At 39.8% G+C, this 26,056-nt stretch overlaps 1 protein-coding gene across 4 annotated transcripts in view; it reads right to left on the bottom strand.

Annotated features, from left to right (window-relative positions):
- INPP5F (inositol polyphosphate-5-phosphatase F) overlaps nucleotides 1-26,056 on the bottom strand; it is a 91,451-nt gene that overhangs the window by 55,795 nt on the left and 9,600 nt on the right. For 3 of the 4 annotated variants that reach the window (XR_005723547.1, XR_005723548.1, XM_040254869.1), the window contains exon 2: nucleotides 12,713-12,793. Coding sequence is in view for 2 of the 4 variants with exons in the window: in XM_040254869.1 (XP_040110803.1) it covers nucleotides 12,713-12,793 (81 nt within the window). In the remaining 2 variants the exon portion in view is untranslated. Of the gene's footprint in view, nucleotides 1-5,491; nucleotides 5,635-12,712; nucleotides 12,795-26,056 lie in introns of those variants that run through there. The other variant, XM_040254871.1, reaches the window with a different exon arrangement.

Raw genomic sequence — 26,056 nt, 5'->3', positions numbered from 1 at the left:
CAAGCACTGCTCCTACCAGGGAGGTGGAACCATCCTTGCCAAGGAGATTGGAGCGCAGATCAGGGACAAGGGAGGTGATGGGAAACTCTGAAGCATAAAGTAATGGAGCAGACAGAGGGGAGCAAAGAGAGGAGGGAAGGGTCATTCAGCACCTAGGGAGAGAGCAAAAGGAAGACAGAAGCAAAAAACAGCAACCAGAAGATGCCAAAGAAAGGAGCCCCTCGCCGCTCAGCCCGCCTGCTTTCAAGACCCAAAGCTATTAACTAAATAGGTCAGCTAAACTACAGTGAAAGGATCTTTTAAGGGTTAACCAGGAACCTAGTCACCAGCATGAATCTTATCTCCAAAATCCATGAGTTCTGAGACCCTCATGAATCAAAGTCGCTCAGTCGTGTCCGACTGTTTGTGATCCCATGGACTATACAGTCCATGGAATTCTCCAGGCCAGAATACTGGAGTGGGTAGCCTTTCCCTTCTCCATGGAATCTTCCCAACCCAGGGATCAAACCCAGGTCTCCCACGTTGCAGGCGGATACTTTACCAGCTGAGCCCCAAGGGAAGCCAAGAATGAAAAACTGAATATTTAAAAAAACGAGAAAAACTGAATATAAAATGACTTTTTAATTACACTTTAGATTATCTGGTAGAAATGTTATATGACAAATAATACTGTTAATCTTTAAGATTCTTCCCTCAAAGTAACTTTCAGTTCAGTTCAGTCTCTCAGTCATGTCCGACTCTTTGTGACCCCATGAATCGCAGCACGCCAGGCCTCCCTGTCCATCACCAACTCCTGGAGTTCACTCAGACTCACATCCATCAAGTCGGTGATGCCATCCAGCCATCTCATCCTCTGTTGACCCCTTCTCCTCCTGCCCCCAATCCCTCCCAGCATCAGGGTCTTTTCTAATGAGTCAACTCTTCACATGAGGTGGCCAGCATATTGGAGTTTCAGCCTCAGCATCAGTCCTTTCAATGAACACCTAGGACTGAGCTCCTTTAGGATGGACTGGTTGGATCTCCTTACAGTCCAAGGAACTCACAAGAGTCTTCTCCAGCACCACAGTTCAAAAGCATCAATTCTTCGCCCCTCAGCTTTCTTCACAGTCCAACTCTCACATCCATACATGACCACTGGAAAAACCATAGCCTTGACTAGATGGACCTTTGTTGGCAAAGTAATGTCTCTGCTTTTGAATATGCTGTCTAAGTTGGTCATAACTTTCCTTCCAAGGAGTAGGCATCTTTTAATTTCATGGCTGCAATCACCATCTGCAGTGATTTTGGAGCCCCTCCCAAAAAAAGTCTGACACTGTTTCCACTGTTTCCCCATCTATTTGCCATGAAGTGATGGGACCAGACGCCATGATCTTAGTTTTCTGAATGTTGAGCTTTAAGCCAACTTTTTCGCTCTCCTCTTCAGGAGGCTCTTTAGCTCTTCACTTTCTGCCATAAGGGTGGTGTCATCTGTATATCTGAAGTTATTGATATTTCTCCCTGCAATCTTGATTCCAGCTGGTGTTTCATCCAGCCCAGCGTTTCTCATGATGTATTCTGCATATAAGTTAAATAAGCAGGGTGACAATGCAGCCTTGACGTACTCCTTTCCCTATTTGGAACCAGTCTGTTGTTCCATGTCCAGTTCTAACTGTTGCTTCCTGACCTGCATACAGATTTCTTAAGAGGTAGGTCAGGTGGTCTGGTATTCTCAGCTCTTTAAGAATTTTCCACAGTTTGTGGTGATCCACAGAGTCAAAGGCTTTGCCATAGTCAATAAAGCAGAAATAGATATTTTTCTGGAACACTCTTGCTTTTTCAATAATCCAGTGGATATTGGCAATATGATCTGTGGTTCCTCTGCCTTTTCTAAACCCAGCTTGAACATCAGGGAGTTCATGGTACACGTATTGCTGAAGCCTGGCTTGGAGAATTTTGAGCATTACTTTACTAGCGTGTGAGATGAGTGCAATTGTGCAGTAGTTTGAGCATTCTTTGGCATTGCCTTTCTTTGGGACTGGAATGAAAACTGACCTTTTGAAAAAAGTCACCTTTAAGTTATCAAAAGGTAGATTAATTACTAAAATAAGATAAAATCAGAAGTAATGACAAAAGAATACAAAAAAGTATTCTGACAAATATTTTCAGTGGCTTTATTGAGATATAATTTACATACCATAAAATTCACTCATTTTAAGTATAAACAAGCCAATGATTTTAATGAATTTATAGTTGTGCAACCATTATCACAATCCTTACATGTTTCTATGAGTCATCAGTAGACAATAAAACAATCGTCTCCCACAATGCAATTGTACACAGACTATGAAACTCATATTTAAACAGAAGTACTATCTAAAGGCCGTGCCCAAGAAGCAGGCCTCAAGCAGGGGCCCTGCCAGGCTTCTCTTCCCTTTCTCTAGTGCCCCTGAGGAGTGGGCCTTTCTAATGGCTTTTTAGGAAAGTATGAAAGCAATGCTGGTGACATTCCATTCATTCACACTGTAGGTATAAAAATATTTCATATCACTGAGTGTCACAGCAAAGTCTCCATAGACAGCAAGGGACCAAAATTACACTTTTAAAATCATATACATAATACATTGTACCATTTTTAAGGATCTCGATATCCTTACCACTTTAACAGTAGAGAAGCAGATGGTGATACTATTTTAATGAATGGGAGAGACTTGAGTGAATTGTGTCTGTAGCTGTTCAATACTAGGAGTAGTAATTCTCCTAATTACTAAACAAAGAGCCCCTATTGCTAAATAAATCAGGATTCCTGACAATTCTTTCTTCAAACTAGTTCTGAATACACTGTGGATATATTTGCATTTTATAGTCAGATATTTCATACCCTAACAAGCTTATCCTCGTGGAACTAGTTGTAAAGAACCCACCTGCCAATGCAGGAGACCTAAGAGACACAGGTTCGATCCCTGGGTCAGGAAGATACCTTGGAGGAGGAAATGGCAACCCACTCTGGTATTCTTGCCTGGAGAATACCATGAGGGAGGAGTCTGGTGGGTTCCAGTCCATGGGGTCACAAAGAATCAGACACGACTAAAGCAAATTAACACCCATGCATGCACAGTCTTCAGGACACATACCCACAGGGGATACATTCCAGGACTCTCAGTAGATGCCTGAAACTGCAGACAGAACCAAACCTTATATACACATTCTTTCTTGAACATTGGGGTCTTTACTAAGTAAAATAAGTTTACTTGAACACAGCACTATGATACCAACAGCCAATCTGATAACTGAACCAATTATGTGACTAAATGGGCTGGAAACATACTGTGTGGATACGCTGGACAAAGGGATGACTCATAACCCAGGCCAGAGGGCACAGAGACATACCCTACTCACTGAATAGTGCTCACTAGTTATTTTCTGACTTCTTAGACTTAAGTAGATCCAAAGCAAGTGGGTAGGAGGTCTGGGGTAAGTGGACGCTCTGACCGTCCATTCAGCAGCTGGCAGTAAGGACACCACTCAGGACACCACACAATTTACAACTTGTGAATTGTTTATTTCTGGAATTTCCCATTTAATATTTTTGGACCATGGCTGACCACAGGTAACTGAAACTTCAGAAAGGGAAACTACGGACTGGGGTGCGGCAGGGGGAGGACTACTGTAGATTTTAAAGAGCTTTTGTAATACATTTAAGACCTCCAGCCTCCAGCCATCTTGGGGGTTTCCCAGGTGTCGCTAGTGTAGGATACATAAGAGAGGTGGGTTCGATCTCTGGGTTTGGAAAACCCCTTGGAGAAGGGAATAGAAACCCACTCCAGTATTCTTGCCTGGAGAATCCCATGGACAGAGGGGTCTGGCAGGCTACACTCCATAGGGTCACACAGAGTCAGCCATGACTGAAGCGACTGAGTACATAAGCCATCTTTTCAAGATTATCTGTGTGATGATATACTGTCTCCTGGATGGAGGGCATTCCTACGGAGGTGATGTCTGAGTTGAAGTCAGAATTATTTCAGTAGGATAATTTGGACAGGGTCAGGGTGGGGAAAGCAAGAGGAGAGCAGTTGTTGGCAGAGTAAGCCGTGTGCAAAAAGATCCCCGTGACTGAGAAAACACATTTCAGGCCTCAGCTGAGACATCATTTCCTCAGGGATGCCTTCCATCCAGGAACCCCATCCCCACCAGTCACGCTCCTCTGCTATGTGCTTCACAATATCCCACATTTGTCTTCTTCAGAAGCTTAAGTTTAATGATAAAACTCTGATTGGGCAATTAATGTCTAGCTCTTGGATTTGACTCCATGCTCCTGGAAGCTTTGCATTTTGTTCACCCTGTAGACCCTACCATACAACAGGCACTCTATAATTATCTGTTAAATAATTATGTGCTGAATATTTTTGAATAGCCACTGAACAGGAGGAATACAGCAGTGAGCACAACAAACACAGCCCCTGCCTTGGAGCTCATCCTCCAGAGAGGGAAGAAGATGACAAAAAAGAAGAAAAATAAAAGTAATGTGTCATTACGACTGTGGTAAGATCTGACCATCATTCTGACTTCCTCCTGGACACTGCAAGGAATAGAAGACAATGATTTTTCATGAAGCTTTACTTTTCCTTCATCTATTTAGCACATTACATGTTCCTTCGACTTTCTGTTCCTCATCCTAATAAATCCCAACCGGCTGAAAGTCTGCTGCTGCTGCTGCTAAGTCGCTTCAGTCGTGTCCAACTCTGTGTGACCTCAGAGACAGCAGCCCACCAGGCTCCCCCGTCCCTGGGATTCTCCAGGCAAGAACACAGGAGTGGGTTGCCATTTCCTTCTCCAATGCAGGAAAGTAAAAAGTGAAAGTGAAGTCACTCAGTCGTGTCCCAACTCTTAGCGACCCCATGGACTGCAGCCTACCAGGCTCCTCCATCCATGGGATTTGCCAGGCAAGAGTACTGGAGTGGGTTGCCATTGCCTTCTCCGGCTGAAAGTCTACCTGCCTGCAAATGTCTGGGGGAAGAGACCTTCCAAACTGAAGAAAGGCCAACTATTCTAATTAGTTTGTTTTCTAGGTATCAGTGTTAATAGAACAATTTGAGGGGCAGAGCTTGCTATAAAAGGAAGGGCAATTATCAGCAAAGGATTCCACAACCAAATAATACTTCTAAATTATTTTCTATCACACATTTTTCTAAATGGGCACACAACTTATAAAATATAACCTTCACTAACGCTACTAATATTTCACTTCTAAAAACAATGCTTTTATAATCCCCACCATGTCATCTTTTAGTGACATGTTAGCATCATTAGTTTCAGTAAAAATTAGTGTTACTGGAAAAAACAGTCTAAGTTTAACATTTATTCAAAATTATACATTCAGAACTTAAGTGTTCTCTAGTGACATGTTTTACCTTTAAAACTAAGGAAAAAATAATAATAATAGCCAGCATCTACTGAATGCCTACTATTATCAGAAGCCATGCTAAGCACTTAATGAGAGTTTTATTAAACTTACCATAACCATATCTAGGTGGTGTCATCACCCAGCGACTGAGGCTTGGATGAATAACCTGATCCAAGGCAATCATGTGACCTCAAGGTTAGTCCAGTGCTGGGGCCAGTGCCTACCCAGTGATATTTGGGGAATGGCCTATTCCACTGTAAAATAAAAGGGCAGATGCAAAGGTGAGAATTCTCCTGGACATGCTTTTGTAGTGAGCATTCCAGAGGATGTTAGGTTCCTATTACGGATTGAATTAGGTCCCCTTAAAATTCATTATGTTGGAGTCCGAACCCCCGGAGCCTCAGAATGTGAGCCTGTTTTAAAGAATGGGATCTTTAAAGCTGTAATTAAGTTAAATGAGGTCATTAGGGTGCGCTCTAATCCCTAATGACCGGTGTCCTTATAAGAGGAAATCTGGAGACAAACACAGAGTGAGAATAATGTGAAGATACAAGGAGAAGATGGCCATCTACAAGCCAGCAAAAGAGGCCTCAGAAGAAACCAACCCTGATGACTAGATTTTAGACTTTAAGCCTCCAAAACGATAAGAAAATAAATCTATTTAAGACCCCAAGTTTGAGGAACTTTGCTGCGGCAGCCTAGCAAACTAATGCCGTTCCAAAGTCACGACTGCTTGATGACAGTCACAGCTCACCCACGCCGCTTTTAGACTGTCAATGACAACTGTTCAAGTAAACTTCTGTTCCCATCTCACTAGGCAAGAACAGAAATTCACGCATTAATATGTAGAGAATAAGTAGGAGGGAGAGAGGAGTGAGAAAGAGTTTAAGTACAGACATTTTCTCCCCTCATCTTCTACCCCAGAAGGTAAGATGCTCCCACGGGCAAGTGCACTTGGAGTGATTATTTCAGTTCTAACACATCAGGAGCACACTGCCCAGCGGGCAAGTTGATAGTGTGGTCAAAGCAAGAGCTTAGGTGGAACACAGGGTGGGGAGGAAATGAGGCATGCCCAGGACAGAGGATGAAGAAAGAGAAGGCAGGAAGAGCAAGACGGATGCTCAGGGCATGGGAGCCGGGGTAGAGTGGCACAAAGGGTGGGGCTGCAGTTCTCTGGGTGAGGGAAAGAGCCACAGGAGGCCCAGAAAAGAGATTTTCCTTTGTTTTTTTTCCCCTGTATCCTTTCTTAACAGCCAAACCTTAGAAGTGATGTGGCAAGAGGGGGCAGGGGGAAAGTACAGAGATTAGGAGCGTGAAAAACTTTCCCAGCCCCGTTTACTTCTTTTTAAAATTTTCTTTATTATTTTCTCTAGTTCACTCTATTCCCTCATTTTTCCCTCTTCCAAAATATCCTACATGACAGGTATCTACACTGCCTACCAACTTCTTTTGGTCCAAAGAAAGACATGAGGTACAAGGAGGGAAAGTGCATGTAAACAGGGACTGACCACAAAAGACCACAGGAAATGCCCCCACCCGCCTAATGACCATACTTTCACTGCATCAAACTCACCAACCAGTAGCATATTTGTACACTGCTTTAGGAAATGACTTGGGGTTTGTTTGCCAAGTTCAAATCCAAGTCAGTCCTGCTTTGACTGACTGTCCTGCTTAGTGTAGTGGGCATGTTTGAATTTTGTGACCAGGGAAGGCCCCTGACTCAGACTGAGCCAAAAAGGGTCTCTTCCTAGGGTCTTAACTAGAGAGCCAGTCAATCTCCAGAAGTTATACGGTTAGCTTGAGGGCTAAAGTCGGTCTGAGTACCACATAAGGACAGAAATTTCATCCCATATACACAAACACAGAGAAACCCAAAAGAAGACAAGAATGTACAAGAGATGTACAGAGACAAGCGATGGTCAGAGACTCTCTGCCACAAAATGTAATCTCAGATCCTGAACAAATCAACTTTTTGGTTTTGTTCCCTTGAATTCTAATAAAAACTTGTTTGCATAAACTGATAGGTTTGTATTTGCAACCAAAAGAATTGATAAAATAGTGATAATTTACTAAGCACCTTTAGGTATATTACCTCACGTGAGACCCAAAATACCCTCAGGAAAAATAAGTGAGCAGTTATTTTCACTCTTGTTTTATAGTTTACAAGAAGTAGAGGCTCTGGGGCATTGGGGGCTCCAATGAACTAGCCTCCTGGGATGCAAACCCTTGCGAAGCCCCTTCCCATGCTGGTTCTGAGTTTAGCTGTGTGACCTCCTCTGACCAATGGGATATTAGCAAGCTCAGTGATGCAAGCAGAGGCTTGATAAGCCGTTCTACACTGGAACTTGTCACCTCAGCACCCTGAAAGGATGTCTAGGTACCCAGGAGAAAAAGGGGGCCCAAAAAGAGGCCTCATGAGATGAGCTACATGGAAGAAATGCCAATGAAGGAAAACTAGGGTGCCCCAGGCAAACTCCTAGCTGAGTCCTGCCACTCAGATGACCCTGGCCAACAGACGAAAAGGGAAGAAGAGCCACATGTCAACCCACAGAACTTGAGATACTCTAAACTGTTACTGTTTTAAGGCTTTAAAACTTTTGTGGCAGTTTATTACACAGCAACAGATGAAACAGATGTTATGTAATTTCTCTCATATCTCAAAGCTCTAATAAATAAAGCTTGGATTTAGGTCTTTTGACTCATGTCAGTGATTTATTCATTGTTTCAAGATGTAACTGAAATTGGAGAAAAATAACTCAAAAGTTTCATATGCTTCACTTAAACAATAGAAAATGAATTTTAGCTCAGAACATTCAACTGTGAAATTATCCTGTCAGCATATAAATGAATTTAAAAAATATAAGTATGTAAATGTGGACAGGTAGGAGAGTGTGACTAAAATACTTATTAGCATGTTACACAATGTCTAAATGCTTTTCTCCTTTGTACTGAAAGAATTCAAAACTGCCAAAGACAGAATGTACAAGAACACTCACAGTGGTCTCATTTCTAATGGCAAAAAAAAAAAAGCCCAGAAAACAAAAATTACCCAATGATGGGAAAAAGGACAAATTATGATATTGTATTACTAATACAATAGTGAAGATAGGAACTAAAGTTTCATATATCAAAGTGGACAAATCTCAAAAGTATCCAGTTGTGTGGGTAGGGGCAACAAGTAAAAGAACACAAGTGGCTTAACATCATTTATACAAAATTTCCAAAATACAAAACTTAGCAACATATTATTTAGGGATATATATGTAACAAAAGCAATAATGAAAATCAATGGAATAATAAGTACAATATTCAAAATCACAGGTTCTCTTGAAGGGAAAAAGACACTTGGAGAAAGGCAGCAAGAGTTCCAAAGTCATTGGTTTCATTTCTCAATCTACATGGTAGATAAATGTGTTTAATTTACAACAAGTATACTGTGCATCGGTGACAAATAGCTCTTTGTGTCGATAAAATATTTAACAATTTTTTTAAATAAAAAAATTAGCAAAAAGAAATTAAGACTGTCTATGGCAATTTGTCAGAGAAGGCGATGCACCCCACTCCAGTACTCTTGCCTGGAAAATCCCATGGACAGAGGAGCCTGGTGGGCTGCAGTCCATGGGGTCGCGAAGAGTCAGACACGACTGAGTGACTTCACTTTCACTTTTCACTTTCCTGCATTGGAGAAGGAAATGGCAACCCATTCCAGTGTTCTTGCCTAGAGAATCCCAGGGACAGGGGAGCCTGGTGGGCTGCCGTCTATGGGGTCGCACAGAGTTGGACACGACTGAAGTGACTTAGCAGCAGCAGCAGCAGCAGCATGGCAATTTGTGCTTTATATTCAGAAATTAACCTGGCTTTCAAATGTGCAATAATTTTACCTTAAAAGAATTTTTAAAAACATACAAAGGTGGCTACACTCCTGATTGCACAGCAGTAATAGCAAAGCTTCCTATAGCTCTTAACTCACGATTAAAATCAATAACAATGAAAAAATATATATTTAAATTTTGTGCTTAAAATATTTCAGTTCGTCCTTTTCATGACTTTTTGGGACTTGCCTATGTAACACCTATCTTTCAACAAAGTTCCCTCTGAACTCAGGGCACAGGTGCCTGTCCTTCCAAGGAAGGGTCTGGTGAATGAACTAGACCTTCCATCAGCTTGCCTTCCCCTGGACAGGACTCCTAGAAGCACCACGCTGTGTGCTAACAGACCCTTTCTCTTCCCTGGCCAGAGCTGACTATATGAGGAATAGACAGCTGACCAAAGCTGATCAGTCCTGGTCTGCCACCTGGCTACCTCTCCAGCCTTATTCCCACTATTCTCTCCTTCAAAACCACTGAAGTTAGTGTATCTGTCAGAGCACCTATCACAATTAACAAATAATTATACATTTATTTCAGTGATTAATCACTAATGTCTAGCCTTCCTTCTTAAACCGAAAGCTCCATGAGGGTGGGAACAGGTCAGTTTTTGCTTACTACTGTATTCCACCGACTAACACAATTCCTGAGAGTAGGCATTTAATAAGTTGCTGGGTTTAAGAGAAGAAAGGATGTTAATATTATGCCTCCTTTCTCTAAAGCTTTATAGGCATCCCTTGGAGATACTGTACATTCAGTTCCAGACTACTGCAATGAAGCAAATACATCAATAAAACAAGTCACACAAATTTTTTTGGTTTCCCAGTGCCTATAAAAATTGTTTACACCAACCTGTAGTCTACTAAGTGTGCAATGGATTATGTCTAAAAATGTACATACTTTAATTAAAAGTACTTCTTCACTGAACATATTGACTACAATGGAGAAAAGACAGATTCTTCAGCAAGTGGTGTTGGAAAAGCTGGACAGCTCCTGTAAATCAATGAAGTTAAAACACACCCTCACACTATACACAAAAATAAACTCAAGATGGTTTAAGTATAAGACGACACCATAAAACTCCTAGAAGAGAACAAAGGCAAAACATTCTCGGACATAAATCATACCACTGTTTTTTAAGTTCAGTCTCCCCAGGCTATAGACATAAAACCAAAAATAAACAAATAGAACTTAATCCAAACTTATAAGCTTTTATACAACAAAGGAAGCCATAAACAAAATGAAAAGATAATCTACAGAATAGGAGAAAATATTTGCAAACCATGTCACTCACAAGGGCTTAGTTTCCAAACTACCACAAACAGCTCATACAACTCAGTAACAAAAAAATAAACAACTCAATCAAAAATGGGCAAAAAATACCTTAAGTTAACATTTCTCCTAAGAAGACATACAGATGGCCAATCGGCAGTTGAAAGAGATGCTCAACAATGCTAATTATTAGAGAAATGCAAATGAAAACAATGAGGTACCACCTCACACCAGTCAGAATGGCCATTATTAAAAAGTTTACAAATAACAAATGTTGGAGAGAGTGTGGAGCAAAGGAAACCTTCCAACACTGTTGTGGGAATGTAAATTGGTGCAGCCACAAAGAAAACAGTGTGGAGGTTTCTTTAAAAACTAAAAATACAGTTGTCACATGATCCAGTAGTCTCATCCCGGGGCACATATCCAGAGAAAACTATAATTTGAAAAGATACACAGCAATGTACCAAAGTTCACAGCAGCACTATTTATTTATAACAGCCAAGACATGGAAGCAACTCAATGTCCATCAACAGATGAATGGATAAAGAAGATGTGGTATATAGGCAATAGAAAACTATTCAGCCTTAATAAAGAATGAAATAATGCCATTTGCAGCAACATGGGTAGACCTAGAGATTACTACTACTAAGTCGCTTCTGTCGTGTCCAACCCTGTGCAACCCCATAGACAGCAGCCCACCAGGCTCCCCCGTCCCTGGGATTCTCCAGGCAAGAACACTGGAGTGGGTTGCCATTTCCTTCTCCAATGCATAAAAGTGAAAAGTGAAAGTGAAGTCACTCAGTCGTGTCCAACTCTTAGTGATCCTATGGACTGCAGCCCACCAGGCTCCTCTGTCCATGGCATTTTCCAGGCAAGAGTACTGGAGTAGGGTGCCACTGCCTTCTCCGGACCTAGAGATTATCATAAGGTAAATAAGCCAGAAAGAGAAAGTCAAACACCATATGTTATCACTTACCCATGGACTCTAAAATATAACACAAATGAACTTATTTTTGAAATAGAGAAAGACTCATAGACTTAAAACACAAACTTATGGTTACCAAAGGGAAGAAGGATAGGGGAAGAATAAACTAGGAGTTTGGGATTAGCAGGTACAAACTTCTATATATAAATATAAAATAGATAAACAACATGATCCTATTGTATTACACAGGGAGATATATTCAATATCTCATATTAACCTATAATATAAAAGAACATGAAAATGTGTGTGTGTGTATATATATACATAACTGAATCATTTTGCTGTATACCAGAAACTAACACTGTATATCAACTATCCGTCAATTAAAAAATACTTTCTTACTAAAAAATGTTAGCCATCATCTGAGCCTTCAGTGAATCATAACAGTAAAAAGATCGCTGATCACCATAACAAATATAAAGTTTGCAATATTGTAAGAATTACCTAAATGTGACACAGAGATATGAAATGACCAAATGCTGTTGGAAAAATGGGACCAATGTATTTGTTGGACCCAGAATTGCCATAAACCTTCAATGTGTAAAAAAACACAACATCTGCAAAGGACAATAAAATGAGGGATGCCTGTATTTTTGTTTCCCTTATACGGATGATGAGGAAAAGTTAAAATTTTACATAACCTCCTTTTCCTTCTGCCTCTATAACTCAGTTTGCCCCTTGCAAAGTCTAGATCACGTAGGTCACGCAGTTTCAAAAAATGGGGATTCACAATACTAGGAACTGGAGTTTATCTCACTCATCCTTGTCCTGCTCTTTTGCAATCGCCCAGCCCCTGCAAACCTGCTTAATCATGCCTGTCCAGGTCAGGCATCCCTCTCCCCATCTTGACCACTGTTCCTGCGCTCACGAAACTCCTTAGTTTAAACCAGCCTATTAATAGCTAGTGTTGCCCACTACAGTCTGTCTATAAAAACTCTGTAATCCCTTTGTTCAGGGCTCAGAGTCTGGAGTGTTAACTCCTCTGGGCCCGCTGGCATAATAAACTTGAGTTTTCCAGCTCTCCAAGTGGGGTGCTTGGTTTCTCGAGTACTGGTTTCTGCAACACGGAAATATACCCACTTTGGGTAGATCCAAAATTAAGGTAAAGGAATCCAAGCCATTACAGAATCTACATTTATCCTCAAAGAAGACAAGGTCATAGAATGCCACATTAAATTTGACAAGCTTAAAGAGTTTACAGAAACATACCTGAATGAAGCTGAATTTTTCCAATAACACCTTCTACCAACCCCAAACAAATGGGATTCCACGCAAGAAGCAGATCAGTAGCTAAAATAAAATGAGAAGCAGTCATGAGGAAGTATTCATTGGAAAACATTATAACAATATCTTTATAGAGAACAAACTAGTGGTTACCAGTGGGGAAAGGAGAAGGGACAAGATAAAGGCGAGGGAAGGGGAGGCACAAACTAGGGGTGTCAGATGGGCTCAAGGATGGATCATATAATACAACACATGGGATAGAACCAATATTTCCTGATAACTGTAAATGGAAAGTAACCTTTAACACTGCATAAAAATAAAAAATTTTTAAAAGAAATGTCACAGAAAAGTCACAAGATGATTTAAAAAACACAGTGTCTTTAGCAATGTATTAAAAAATGATCAGCAACCCAAAAGAGCAGGTATCCACACCCAGGACTGAATACATTACTAACAAGCCATTGTAGAGAAAGCATTAAATCCAAGGCCTGAGTAAGTTCTCTAACACAAGGACAGTTACAGGAAGATAACTCACATTCTAAAACTCTACTTGGATGGGAGGCAGTACTTTGGCGCCCTGCAGTGGAGGAAGGAAGCTGGTACAATATAAGAGGGCAACGAGAGGAGTTATCCAAGGTCCTACTGCCAAAGGCAGTCTCAGATCCAGAGACAAGGACTGAGAAACCCCCCCAGAGATGTCCACTTACTGAATCACACTCTGGAAAATATCCTCTCCTAAAGAAGCTAGCACCAAACAAAGAAATTCGGAAAGCCAGTTCTCTTTCATGTGACTTCTATGGCAACAACAACAGGAATCACTTCTATTTATACTGAGTGCCTACTATGTGCCAGGCATCCCAGTCAGGGTTTCTCATCTGAACCACAGAACAAGACAATTACTTGGATGATTGTATTTTCAATTCTCCCAAGGATGGTAGATCATTTGTACCATTCTAGACACACAGAAGAGAAGCTAATTCACTACACACAATAGATGCCTGAGGATGTTAGGGCTGAAATCTGTTGTGGAACCCAGGCTACAAAAGGCTGTTATACCCATGGAGATAAAGGTAATATTAGTGGTGGCTCAATAGCAGGAAAAGATTAGCAAGAATGAAAACAATGTTTCTCTTAGCAGAAATTTTAAATTACATTTTAATTATTACCATTTAAATTCTATTTTAATGAAATGTATAATCAATTTGTAACTCATCTGGGTAAGTACAAAAGACTTAATCGTCTCCAAGTTCATTTGAGTTTTGACTATTGTATCTTGAACATCTTTGTTATTAATGATATATTCAGTGGGAGGCAAAAAAAAAAGTTGACTTCTGTTTTTATTACAAGAATTAAAGTAAAATAGAGAATTAATTTTTTAAAGGCTATTATACATACTATCATTTCTAACCCTGATGACTCTAACAGTTAGGTACTAGGAGTCCCAAATCAGATGAGGAAATGCAGTCTTAGAAAAGTAAAGTGGCCATATCACACAATGAGCCAAGGGCAGAGCTGCAATTCAAAGCCATGTCTACACCACATGGCCTGTGCTCTTAACCATCCAAACACAGAATCTATACATACATGGAACTAATCAATAAGACAATATTTACATTTTAAGTAACATTCATTCTTATAAAAGTAATACATTGTAAGATTGGAAAAAATACTTTATCACTTCCATCCTGTCATCCAGAGATAATATTATTCTGCTACATTTCACATCATATATTTGTGTGCATATCCAACTGTAATATTGCAAATATATCACTATATGCTAACTTTGTCTTATGATATTTCATGAGTATTTCCTCACATCTTTAAAATATTCTTCAAAATTATAACTTCACAGCTGTCTAATTTTCCACTTAAGGAAGCACTTTCTCACTCTTGGGCATAAGTCATTCCAGTTTTTCCCTATTAAAAAAAATGCTGTGATAAATGATGAATATTATACAAGTATTTTATTTGCTAATTAATAGCTTTAGGACAAACTCTTAGGGATGAAATCAGTAGGTGAAAACTTTAAAAAAAAATTAAAGCTTTCAATACTATCAACAAAGGTTATACACCAAGTTATATTTCTGCTAGAAGCAAATGAAAATGCTTCTTACGCTTGCCATCATTTAGAATTTCTTTGTAAATTTTGCTACTTTGATGGCATCCATTGCCTAAATAATGTTTATTTTCTTTTCATTGCTGGTAAGATTAAACATTTAATTATAAAACTGGCTGCTTATGGTTCTTCTTCTATGATTTCCTTATTCAGATCTAATATTTTTTTTTATGTTCCTTATGGATTTATGAGTTTTTATACTAAGGATATCAAGTCTGACATGTTTGTAAATACTTTCAGTTTTAAATTTTTATACAAATCACTTTCATTATCCATCATTTTTTCACTTATTATATTATCAAGTTGTTTCTTAGTGGTAGTAGTGTTAGTCACTCAGTCGGGTCCAACTCTTTGCAACCCCATGGACTGTGGCCTGTCGGGCTCCTCTGTCCATGGGATTCTCCAGGCAAGAATACAGGAGTAGGCTGCCATTTCCTTCTCCAGAGGATCTTCTCCACCCAGGGATCAAACCCAAGTCTTCTGCATTGCAGGCAGATTCTTTACCATCTGAGCTACAGGGAAGATCACTAAGTTGTTCCTTAACTGTTATCAATCATTTATTAATTTTACCCCTTTGTTAATTTATAAAAATCTAACACTAACCCTGGAATTCATGTTGGTATATAAACTAGAAGTATCCTGATTTCTTTTCAAATAACCAGAATCCCTGTCAGGCAGGCCACATCTCAACCTCTACCAACACTGATGCCCCGGCTAAGGAAAGAGCTCCAGCTAGTCATAATCTCACCCTGACCCCAGATGAACAAACACAGTTGCAAGATTCTATCCCTCAGGTATCAAATGAGCTCAAGGTATATGGAGGAGGATGAAAAGCCAGCGCTAAAGCAGTCATGGACAGTTGCGCAGAGGAAGTGGAACTTCAAGCACAAGGAAATCAGAAAGAAGAATGATGTGGCAGAAAGAAAGTACAAGGTTTGTTTTGGAATCCATCCCTTCACTGGGGAAATACTTATCAAGTACATTTCAGGAACCAGGCACTGAGAAGATATGAAATAAAGGAGCAAACAATATAGATCAGAAGACCAAAGAGTACGGTGAATATGGTGGAGATCTTCATTGGGAAGACTAGAAAAAGTACACTGAGGCCAATAAGGAGAGACTTGAATAAAAGACTAATTAAGGAACCTTACTTCCTGGAGGCCTTGGCAGGCAAATAATAACAAAAGTAAAACAAGGCTGCAGCCAGGGATTAGCTGACAGCACTGAAAGGAGGTGGAGACTACGAACAAGGAAAGGAACTAGACGGTTTTTATTACAAGAGTGTTGGCTTGAAAGGATATGGTAGTTGGGAAGCAGGGTGGGCAGTAGGTGAAGAAAGTACAGAAGGAGATTAACATGAAACACCTTAAAGGAAGCTACACAAAGGACAGGAAGAGGGTAAACTTACAAATGACAGTGAAACAGTTATCCTCTCCAGAGAGGGATAGATGAGGACGGAGATGAGTAAGAAGGAGCAAGGGTATATAGGAGCTGGGAGAAAAGGTGGGTGAAAACCTCTTAATAATACCCTTTTGCACCTATGGTATTTTGAACCGTTTGACTATATCAGCCACTGAAGAAAATTAAAATTTCACTTAAAAAAAGCCAAAAAATTATATTTTGTGGTCTAATTGACTAAAAATAATAGTCATTGATAATGTTTGAGATCCAAAGAGAGAACCAGGTAAGTTCATTAAGACTGAGTTCATGAGGAGATGGTCAGGGGGAAATGTCTAGCTTTAAGAAACAGAAGAGATATTAAAGGAGGAAAAGAAAACAAAAGAAAATGAAATCAAAAGTACAGGTATGAAAGTGAACGGGGCGGGGGGGGGAGAGATATTACTTTTTACTAAGTCTGGAAGAAAAGGTGAAAAAGCTAAATATAGAAATGGAGCTGAGAAGCAGATCCATGTTTCGAATGGCCCTGACTCAGTACAAATAGGAGTCCAAGTCATCTTCTCTACAGCAGGGGGAGGACAGAGGCAGAACAAGAGGAGTAGCAGATGCTAGGCGTGGTGAGGAAAATCCAGAAAGTCCATTTGTAAATGTTCTGTCTGTACTTGAAAAGCATCTATATTTGCTTAGTGTTTTCAAGAAAAAGGGCATCAGTTCAATCCATTAGTGGGTCATTTTATCACTTTTGTACAATTAGATCAGCACTAACAGCAATGAAACAGAAAAACTGCACCACGTAAGGAGAAACATTTCACAAAACTTTTGTTTCTGATACATACACACATATGTGTCTGTTCAGGTCAGGATTTTTAAAAGTATTTCTTACTTCAAACACAGAATACACTATTAAACTCTGGGGTAAGGGCTCTTTATCAACTTTGTTATTTTCTTCAACTGTTCTATGTACTTGCTAATTACTTGACTGCTTAACCTAATACTGACAGTTTGAGAGGGTTTTTTGTTTTGCTTTGTTTTTTAAATCTCATGCTTTATGTATTCCCCCTTCCCATTTTTCCTTTGTAATTTTTGCATTATATTTTTTGAAACTATGTTGTCAGGTATATACAGATTCAGAATTATATCTTCCTGGTGAACTGCTCTGTTCATCAGGATGTAATAACTGCCTTTATTTCAAATAATGCTCTTTTGCCCTAAAGTCTAGTTTGTCTAAGATTAATATTGTAAAAGAAATATATCAAGCATTAAAAAAAATAAGTACATACAACACAGAACACTGTTAATCCAATCATATTACTTCTCCTACATCCCAAGCCTGAGAAACAAAGTCCAAATTCCTTGGAAAAGCTTGCAAGGCTGTGCATGGGTTGTTCCTGTCTACTCTCTTCTTGCCTCCCCACCCCCAGCATCCTTCATCTTCCAGAAGTGTCCGAGGGCTGGGCCTGGAATGCTGCTCCCCACCCACTTCAGCCTGCTTTTCATTCCTGACTCAGAACAAGGGTCACCGGTGTTTCCGGACACATTCCCCTCTCCACCCACCCAGCAGAGCTGATCAGGCTCTCTTTTGTGAGCCCCTTGGACCCGGCTCATATACCCATCGTGACTTATCATTTTGGTTTAATGCACCTAATTATTGATTTGCCTGTCTCTCTGACTGAACAGGAAGCCCATGAAGAACAGAAAATTCACTGAGACGTGGTCTCATTCAGCTTTATGTCTCAAGTGCACGATACATACACTGCAGTCTCCAAAATGCTGAACGGACAACTGAACATATGACTCAGAATGAAGAAGTAGGTTGGAGTCAGATAATTTGCACTGAATCACATTAGAAGCGTTCAGTATCTGAAGTGGCAAAGTGAAAGTCATCTGCAGTATTTCAAACAAACATAATCATGGCTGGCAGGGGTTAAAGTGTCTGATACTAACTACTCGTATTGTGAAAACCGAAACCCCATTTCTCACTCTCAGTCCAGTGCTCTATCATACCTCTAATACCATAAGCTTCCCTACCAGGTGTAATTACTCAGATATGATGCTCTCATTTTTAAATTATATGGAGTCTTCCAGCTCACCACCATCATTCCAGCTGCAAGCCAGAACCCGGGAGACATTCAAAATGCTTTCCTTCCTCACCAAGTCCTGTTGACTCCACCTCCTCATATGTGATGTTTCACTTCTCTCCATCCCCACTGCTGCTGTACTTGTTGAGAACCAGGACCTTCCCCATCTGGGTCATGAGAAAAGCCCTGGGCAGCCTCGCAGCCAGCAGATTGTTTAATACATAACAGGCACTCATATTTACTGAATGTAATGAAGACTCTAAATGGTTTGGTTCGGTAAGGCCTTAAGGTAAAAGGCAGGAAGCTGTAAGAATAAGGCTGAGAAACCAAACAGGGACCAATTCAGGAGGGCCACAGATAGTAAATTCAGGAGCCATTTCCTCCAGAGAGGGCAGATTTGCATGTGAGATTGAACTTTAGGGCCACTATGTACAGAGTGGACCCAAAGAGGCAATCCTAAAGCCGGAGATCCAATGACAGGCGTGTGCAGAAGGGCGGCCTGGCTCCAAGTCTGGAAATGAAAGGCTGGAGAGAGTCCAGAGATTCTACAATCTGCGTTCCATGTTCCGAGAGAAAAGTCCTACTAGCTCTACTGTAGTCTCAGAACCTCTTTCAACTTCAGGTTCCTCTTTTGTAAGCAGGAATCCATCTAAGTTACAGGGTTTTCATGAGGATTAAATGAAAGAATTATGTGAAAGTACCCAGCACAATGTCTGGCACATAAATGTTCAGTAACTTTTACTTCAAGTTGGGAAATGTATATGCATTTAAAATTCCAGGTTCCTACCACTCAATAAATCTCTCTATAGATTTTTATATCAAGGGTCTACATATGGCTTTTTTTTTTTAAAGAAAAGGATATTTTAAAAAACAACTTCAATAATTTTTTTTTGCATTAAAATTTATGGTAAGGCCATAATCCCTAAAGGCTTTCTGAGAGTAATAAAGGTTTTATGAAATATCTCAATGCTTATATATGTCCCCCAAATTCTGTTTCTTCAGAATGTGAAACAGATACCGGGCTCTGATGCAGCTCAAAATTAGGCATGCAGTCTCAGTCCTAGCAACCCAATTCAGATCCAAATGGCAAATCAAGCATGACTGCCAGCTTCCTCCCCTCCCCGAAGTCCCTTACACTGCAGAGGAAAAATCTAGAAGAGGTAAAGAGGTTGAAATATTGCTTGGGAAAAGACACAGACATCAGTTCAGTTCAGTCGCTCAGTCTTCAACTATTTGCAGCCCTATGGACTGCAGCACGCCAGGCCTCCCTGTCCATCACCAAATCCTGGAGTTTACTCAAATCCATGTCCATTGAGTCAGTGATGCCATCCAACCATCTCATCCTCTGTTGCCCCCTTCTCCTGCCTTCAATCTTTCCCAGCATCAGGGTCTTTTCTAGTGGGTTAGTTCTTCCCATCAGGTGGCCAAAGTATTGGAGTTTCAGCTTCAGCATCAGTCCTTCCAATGAATATTCAGGACTGATTTCCTTTAGGATGCACTGGTTGGATCTCCTTGCTGTCCAAGGGACTCTCAAGAGTCTTCTCCAACACCACAGTTCAAAACTACCAATTCTTCAGCACTCAGCTTTTTTTATAGTCCAACTCTCACATCCATACATGACTACTGAAAAAACCATAGCTTTGACTAGACAGACCTTTGTTGGCAAAGTACTGTCTCTGCTTTTTAATATGCTACAGACATCAGTAGACTTCAGTTGTATATGTGAAAATAAGTACTGGTCTGAAGTTCTGAGAAACACAACAATGAAAAACAGGATGGGTAACTTCTAATCAGCAACAGAAAGATATCTGAAAAATTTCACACCATCCAAAAAACAAAAACAAAATAAAATAAAAATCATACTACCCAGGGGAACACGGTAAAAGGTGAGAGAACAACAACAACAAAAAACTGAGAAAAAGCACAATAAATGGAAAAGATGAGTAAGAGGCAGTGTTGTTATTAATTATAATAAATGTAAAATGTCAACTTACCAATTAAAAGACTCCTAAAGACTCAAAAAGACGACTATCAAGTCTCAATTTTTCTATCAATTTAATTCTAGACCTATTTTGTTTACAGAATATACTTTTCAAAAGAAGATTAGGAAACAATACATTTGTTGCAGCAGATCAATTACACGGCTGTTGTCTGTGGAAGGATGGGATGTATGCTTGCAGCCTAGCACAGGGTTTGACACACAACAGGGACTCATTCAACGGCAACTGAACCAGAGGAATAGGTAAATAGGAACAAGCATGAAAGAGTGAATTGGAAATCTTCTCCCCCCAGTTGCTTATTGTCTTTGACTTTTAATAAGACTAACATCTTAAGTTTTGACCGTTTTAAAAGACAGTCCCTTAACACTGTTCTTGATTAGAGAAATGTAAATCCAAACTACAATGAAGTATCATCTCACACTGGTCAGAATGGCCATCATCAAAAAATCTACAAATAAATGCTGGAGAGGGTGCGGAGAAAAGGGAACCATTGTGGGTGGGAATGCAAATTGACACAGTCACTATGGAGAACAGTATGGATATTCCTTAAACTAAGCATAAAACTACCATACGACCCAGCAATCCCACTACTGAGAAGATACCCTGGGAAAAAACCCACAATTCTGAAATATATGTGTACCCCAATGTTCATTGCATAAGTATTTACAATAGCCAGGACATGGAAGCAACCTATATGTCCATCGACAGATGAATGGATAAAGCAGTTATGGTACATGTATACAAAGGAGTATTACTCAGCCATAAAAGGAATAAATTTTAGTCAGCTAAACTGAGGTGGATGAACCTAGACCCCTGTTATACAGAGTAAAATAAGTCAGAGAGAAAATAAATATATACGGAATCTAGAAAAATGTTACTCATGAATCTATTTGCAGGGCAGGAATAGGGACGCGGATATAGAGAACAGACTTCTGGACACAGTAGGGGGAGGAAAAGATGGAACACACTAAGAGAGTACCACTGAAATATACACATTACCACGTGTAAAACAGACAGCCAGTGGGAAGATGCTCTGTAACGACAGAGGGTGAGATGGAACTGGGAGGGAGGCTCAGTTCAGCTCAGTTCAGTAGCTCAGTTCAGTCGCTCAGTTCAGTCGCTCAGTCGCGTCAGACTCTGCGACCCCAGGAATTGCAGCACACCAGGCTTCCCTGTCCATCACCAGCTCCTGGAGTTCACTCAAACTCATGTCCATCAAGTCGGTGATGCCATCCAACCATCTCATCCTCTGTCGTCCCCTTCTCCTCCTGCCCCCAATCCCTCCCAGCATCAGAGTCTTTTCCAATGAGTTAATTCCTGCTTTCACACTGCTGTACAAAAGAAATGAATACAACATTGTAAAGTAATTATCCTCCAATTAAAAATAAATATTAAAAAATAAGAAAAGTCCCAAAACACAAGTCTCTGCTAGGTGGGTACTTTTAATAATAAAAGCATTTTTCTTTCAATAAGTGTAATAAATGATGATTTCTCATGTGATTTCTCACAATGAAAGACAACTAAAATTTGGGAAACTTTAAAATCTCTAAGAAGTGCTCAAAGTTTCTCACACCAATAAAGAGACAAGAGACAAGCCAGTGGAGGAAGGTCTGAAGCAGGCTACATAATTGGCACAAGAAGGGAGGCTAAATGTGTCTTTTTGAGCTGCTATGACTTTACGCCTGGTACAGTGTCTAACACACAATAGACACTTCAAAATATATGTGTAGTTTTTAATCTGTTACTAAGGAAATAAAAATAAAAGCACTAGCAGAGTGTTCACATAGAGACCAGTATAAACCATATCGGTCTAAGCATATGTAGTAACTTCAGTTCAGTTGCATCCGACTCTTTTCAACCCCATGGATTGCATGCAGTAACTTAGCATATGCTTATTAATGGACACCCTGTCACCACTATTAATGGTTACTCTGGAGGCAGAAGGCATGGGAATGGCAACGAAAATGGCCAGTGGGCTTGTCCTTCCACAAAGAATAGCCAGGAAATTTATCTGCTCCAACAAATGTACTGCCTTCTAAGCCTTCCTTGAAAGGCATATTCCAACGTGGCACACAATTTCAAAACTGAAACATTTGAAGTTTGCAAATAGGTTTTAAATTTTAGGATTATCAAAATTATCTAGCGAAGAGTAGAGTTGCTTACCAATTACAAAAGCGTAAGGTTTGGGAAATAATGCCAAATTTTAATTAGTGAAATCATTAAAGGAACATACATCCCAAAACATAAGTATTTTGTCATAAGTTGTCTGACCCATTAGGTCAACATTTCCACTCTTATTTCAGATCCCATTTGGCAGTACATGGCTTCTATTTTCATATGCCCTCCTCTTCCTGGTACACAGAAAACAAGTGATTAAGTGCTGTGTGCTTGCAGAGAGCATGAGTCACTCATTCCAAGAGCCATAACTGATGTCGCTCTCTGAGCCCAAGAACAACCCTGGGCTTTGCAGAGCTGCTGAAGTTTATAGGCAGTTTCTCTTGTGTCAAAAAAAAAAAAAAAAAAAACAAGGTCCAAGGTATGCATACATAATCTGGCCTGTTTCATTTCCTGCTAAAGACAAATGGTATTATTGCTCTGAAAAGGCAATTACCAACACCAAAGTCAAACAGATGAGGGAAAGGGTTCTACAATGAGGAACTAGAAGGTCCAGTGGTTAGCTTATCCATACTTCAATTCTCAAAATTTAATAAGGCCAGAAGAAAAGGTTAAGGAGTAATTTGATTCAGTTGCCTTCTTATAAATGCAAAATTTGATATACATTTCTCTCAATTCTAACAGTAATTATTTTCTAGCATTCAGCAAGCTAATGAGCTAATCCAATTTAAAAGTTCTAGCAGCTGCTGCTTTCCCAGTGTGAACTCCAGCTGAGTGGCCCTGGACCTTGGCCATCATTTTTATCATCTGGGAGCTTTATAAATACTGATGCCTGGGCCCCACACCTGAAGAGTCTGACTCGGTTGGTCAGGGTGCAGCCCAGGCATAGGTATTTTGCAAATTTCTTCCAGAAGATTCTAAGGTAAGCCAGGTTGAGAATTACAGGTCAAACTGATTATAGGCTACTAGTTGGACTCTGCATTAGTAGCTTAGTTTTATCCTACCAGTCTGACTCAAAGATGATGCCTGTCCATGTACAGCTTTGAACTATTTTCATATAATTAAGTACCATAAACTGCGGAAAGAGCTCATAATACAATGAACTGGCAAAAGCTGGTTAAGCTAGTATAAAAAAAAAATACATTTAAAAAAGTAACCCTAAGGGAAAAATAAAAAAGAAAAACAAAAACCTCAGAACAGTTAAAAGATGAGATACATACCTAGAAAAGGGATCCTAAGAATTTCTAGACTTCTCCATTAAAACAGGGATTTATTAATAATTACAGTGCAGCAACAGGGCTACAAAGTTTTGATCATGAAGGATATTTGGAAGTGTTTTTTGGGGCAGAAGTTCTAAATAGACACATCTCCAAAGAAGGCATACAGGTGACCAACAGGCATGTGACTAGATCCTTAACATCACTAATTATTAGAGAACTACAAGAACGTATACCACCTCACACAGGTCAGAATGGCCATCATTAAAAAGTCTACAAATAAAAAATGTTGGAGAGGGTATGGAGAAAAGAGAACCCTCTTACACTGTTGATTGGAATGCAAATTGGTGCAACTATTATAGAAAAGAACATGGGGGTTCCTCAAAAAACTAAAAATACAGTTGTCATATGATCCAGTAAGCCACTCCTGGGCATATATCCCGACAAAACTATAATCCAAAGGGATATAGGCACCGCTATGCTCACAGCAGCAGTATTTACAATACCCAAGACATGGAGACAACCTGAAAGCCCATTAACAGATGAATGGTTGATGTGGTGTATATATAAATACCATGGACTACGACATGGATGGAACTGGAGATTACCATACTAAGCAAAGTAAGTCAGAAAGAGAAAGAGAATACAAATACCATATTATATCACTTATATGTGCAATCTAAAATACAACACAAATAAACAAATCTAGGAAACAGAAATAGACTCCAACACAGAGGAAAAGACTTGTGGTTGCCAGAGGAGGGGTGGAAAAAGGAAGCATTAGGAGTTTGGAATTAGCAAATGTAAACTAATACATGCACGCATGTGTTCTTGCTAAGTTGCTTCAGTCATGTCCAGCTCTATGTGACCCTATGGACTGTAGCCCGCCAGGCTCCTCTGTCCATGGGATTCTCCAGCCAAGAATACTGGAGAGAGTTTCCATGCCCTCCTCCAGGGGACCTTCTCAACCTGGCATCAAACTAGGATATATACAAGACAGCTAAACATTAAGGTCCTATTGTATCGCATAGGAACATATGCGATATCCTGTGATAAACTATAATGGAAAAGAATGTAAAAAAAGAATATATATGTAGAACTGAGTCACTTTGCTACACCATAGAAATTAATATAACATTGTAAATCAACTATACTTCAATAAAAAATTGCTTTTTTAGGGGGATTTCTCTGGTGGTCCAGTGGCTAAGACTCCATGCTCCCAATGCAGAGGGCCCAGGGTTTGATCCCTGGTCAGGGAACTAGATCCCATATGCTGCAACTAAGACTTGGGGCAGTCAAACAAATAAGTAAAAATAGTTTAAAAAAATTTTTTTTACTCTACACTATCCCAACTAAAAATTGTTATGATTCTCTATTTGAAGTATAAAGTTCTAACTGTCACATCTCAAGAAAGACTCAGTGCAACTCAAAAAAAAGGACAGAGGACAACTAAAGTAAAAGACTTAGGTCCTGAGAGGATCTTATGAATATGTATAAGATTATAAAAGATGTGGTCTTTACAGTACATTCAGAATACCAGTATAGGGCACAGAGATTGAAAAGACACAGTTTGAAAATAAATGAAGGGAAGTACAAGCTTAAATGACAACTTTCCCAACTCATTACCTTAGGAAACTGAAAATATAACCAGTCCAAAGAAGGCTTAGCTAAACCTTTGGATAACAAATTAAGGCATCACCCAAGAAACATGGCAGTGTGTTACAATGCACTCCTGACCTCTGCTCTCCCAAAAACTGTTCTTCAGAACAATATGACTTTCAGAAATAGGATTTGAGAGCTAAATAAGAGCACAGGGGAGCTAACAATTGGTATTTTCCTTAGCTCATTTTAGAGCTGGTAACAGATTAAAATAGCATAAAATTAGCATTCTGACAGTAACCTTTGTCTCTGTCGGTGTTTAAATAACTTCCTAGCTTTCCCCAAAAACTGTTCAAAACTTATTCTCTTCCATCTAGGATTGTCTGTACAGTCATTCTGATACCATAGGTCCTTACCACCAAAAAGCTCTACCTTCAAACACACCATCAGGTCTATTTTAATTGGCCTCAAGTCAAGAACTGCTTCTAGATCAAGCAGGGGCCGCAGCAGAGTGTTCTGTGAGGGTGGGAGTGCAGGGGAGAGACTGTACTATTTCAGTCTGGCCAGTTAGGCACTATTCATCCCCATAATTTTTTTTTTTTTCTGAGTACTTAGAACCAAGGCACTGTGCATACAAAGTTATTTCTGCAAGGCAAAAAAAAAAAATCCATTAAAGTTCACCAGTCACATAGACAGTTTCTTTCAAGACTGTCCACTCTTAGATAAGAAACAATCACAGACCATTTACAGCTGGAAGGAACTTCGTGGAATCAAAGAACTCCCTTCTTCCCATTTCTTTATTAGGG

The sequence above is a fragment of the Oryx dammah genome, unplaced genomic scaffold (assembly GCF_014754425.2).
Source record: "Oryx dammah isolate SB20612 unplaced genomic scaffold, SCBI_Odam_1.1 HiC_scaffold_14, whole genome shotgun sequence".
NCBI classification, from domain to species: Eukaryota; Metazoa; Chordata; class Mammalia; order Artiodactyla; family Bovidae; genus Oryx; species Oryx dammah.
Note: the sequence above shows the minus strand (reverse complement) of the source record. Positions and strands in the feature narration are given on the sequence as shown.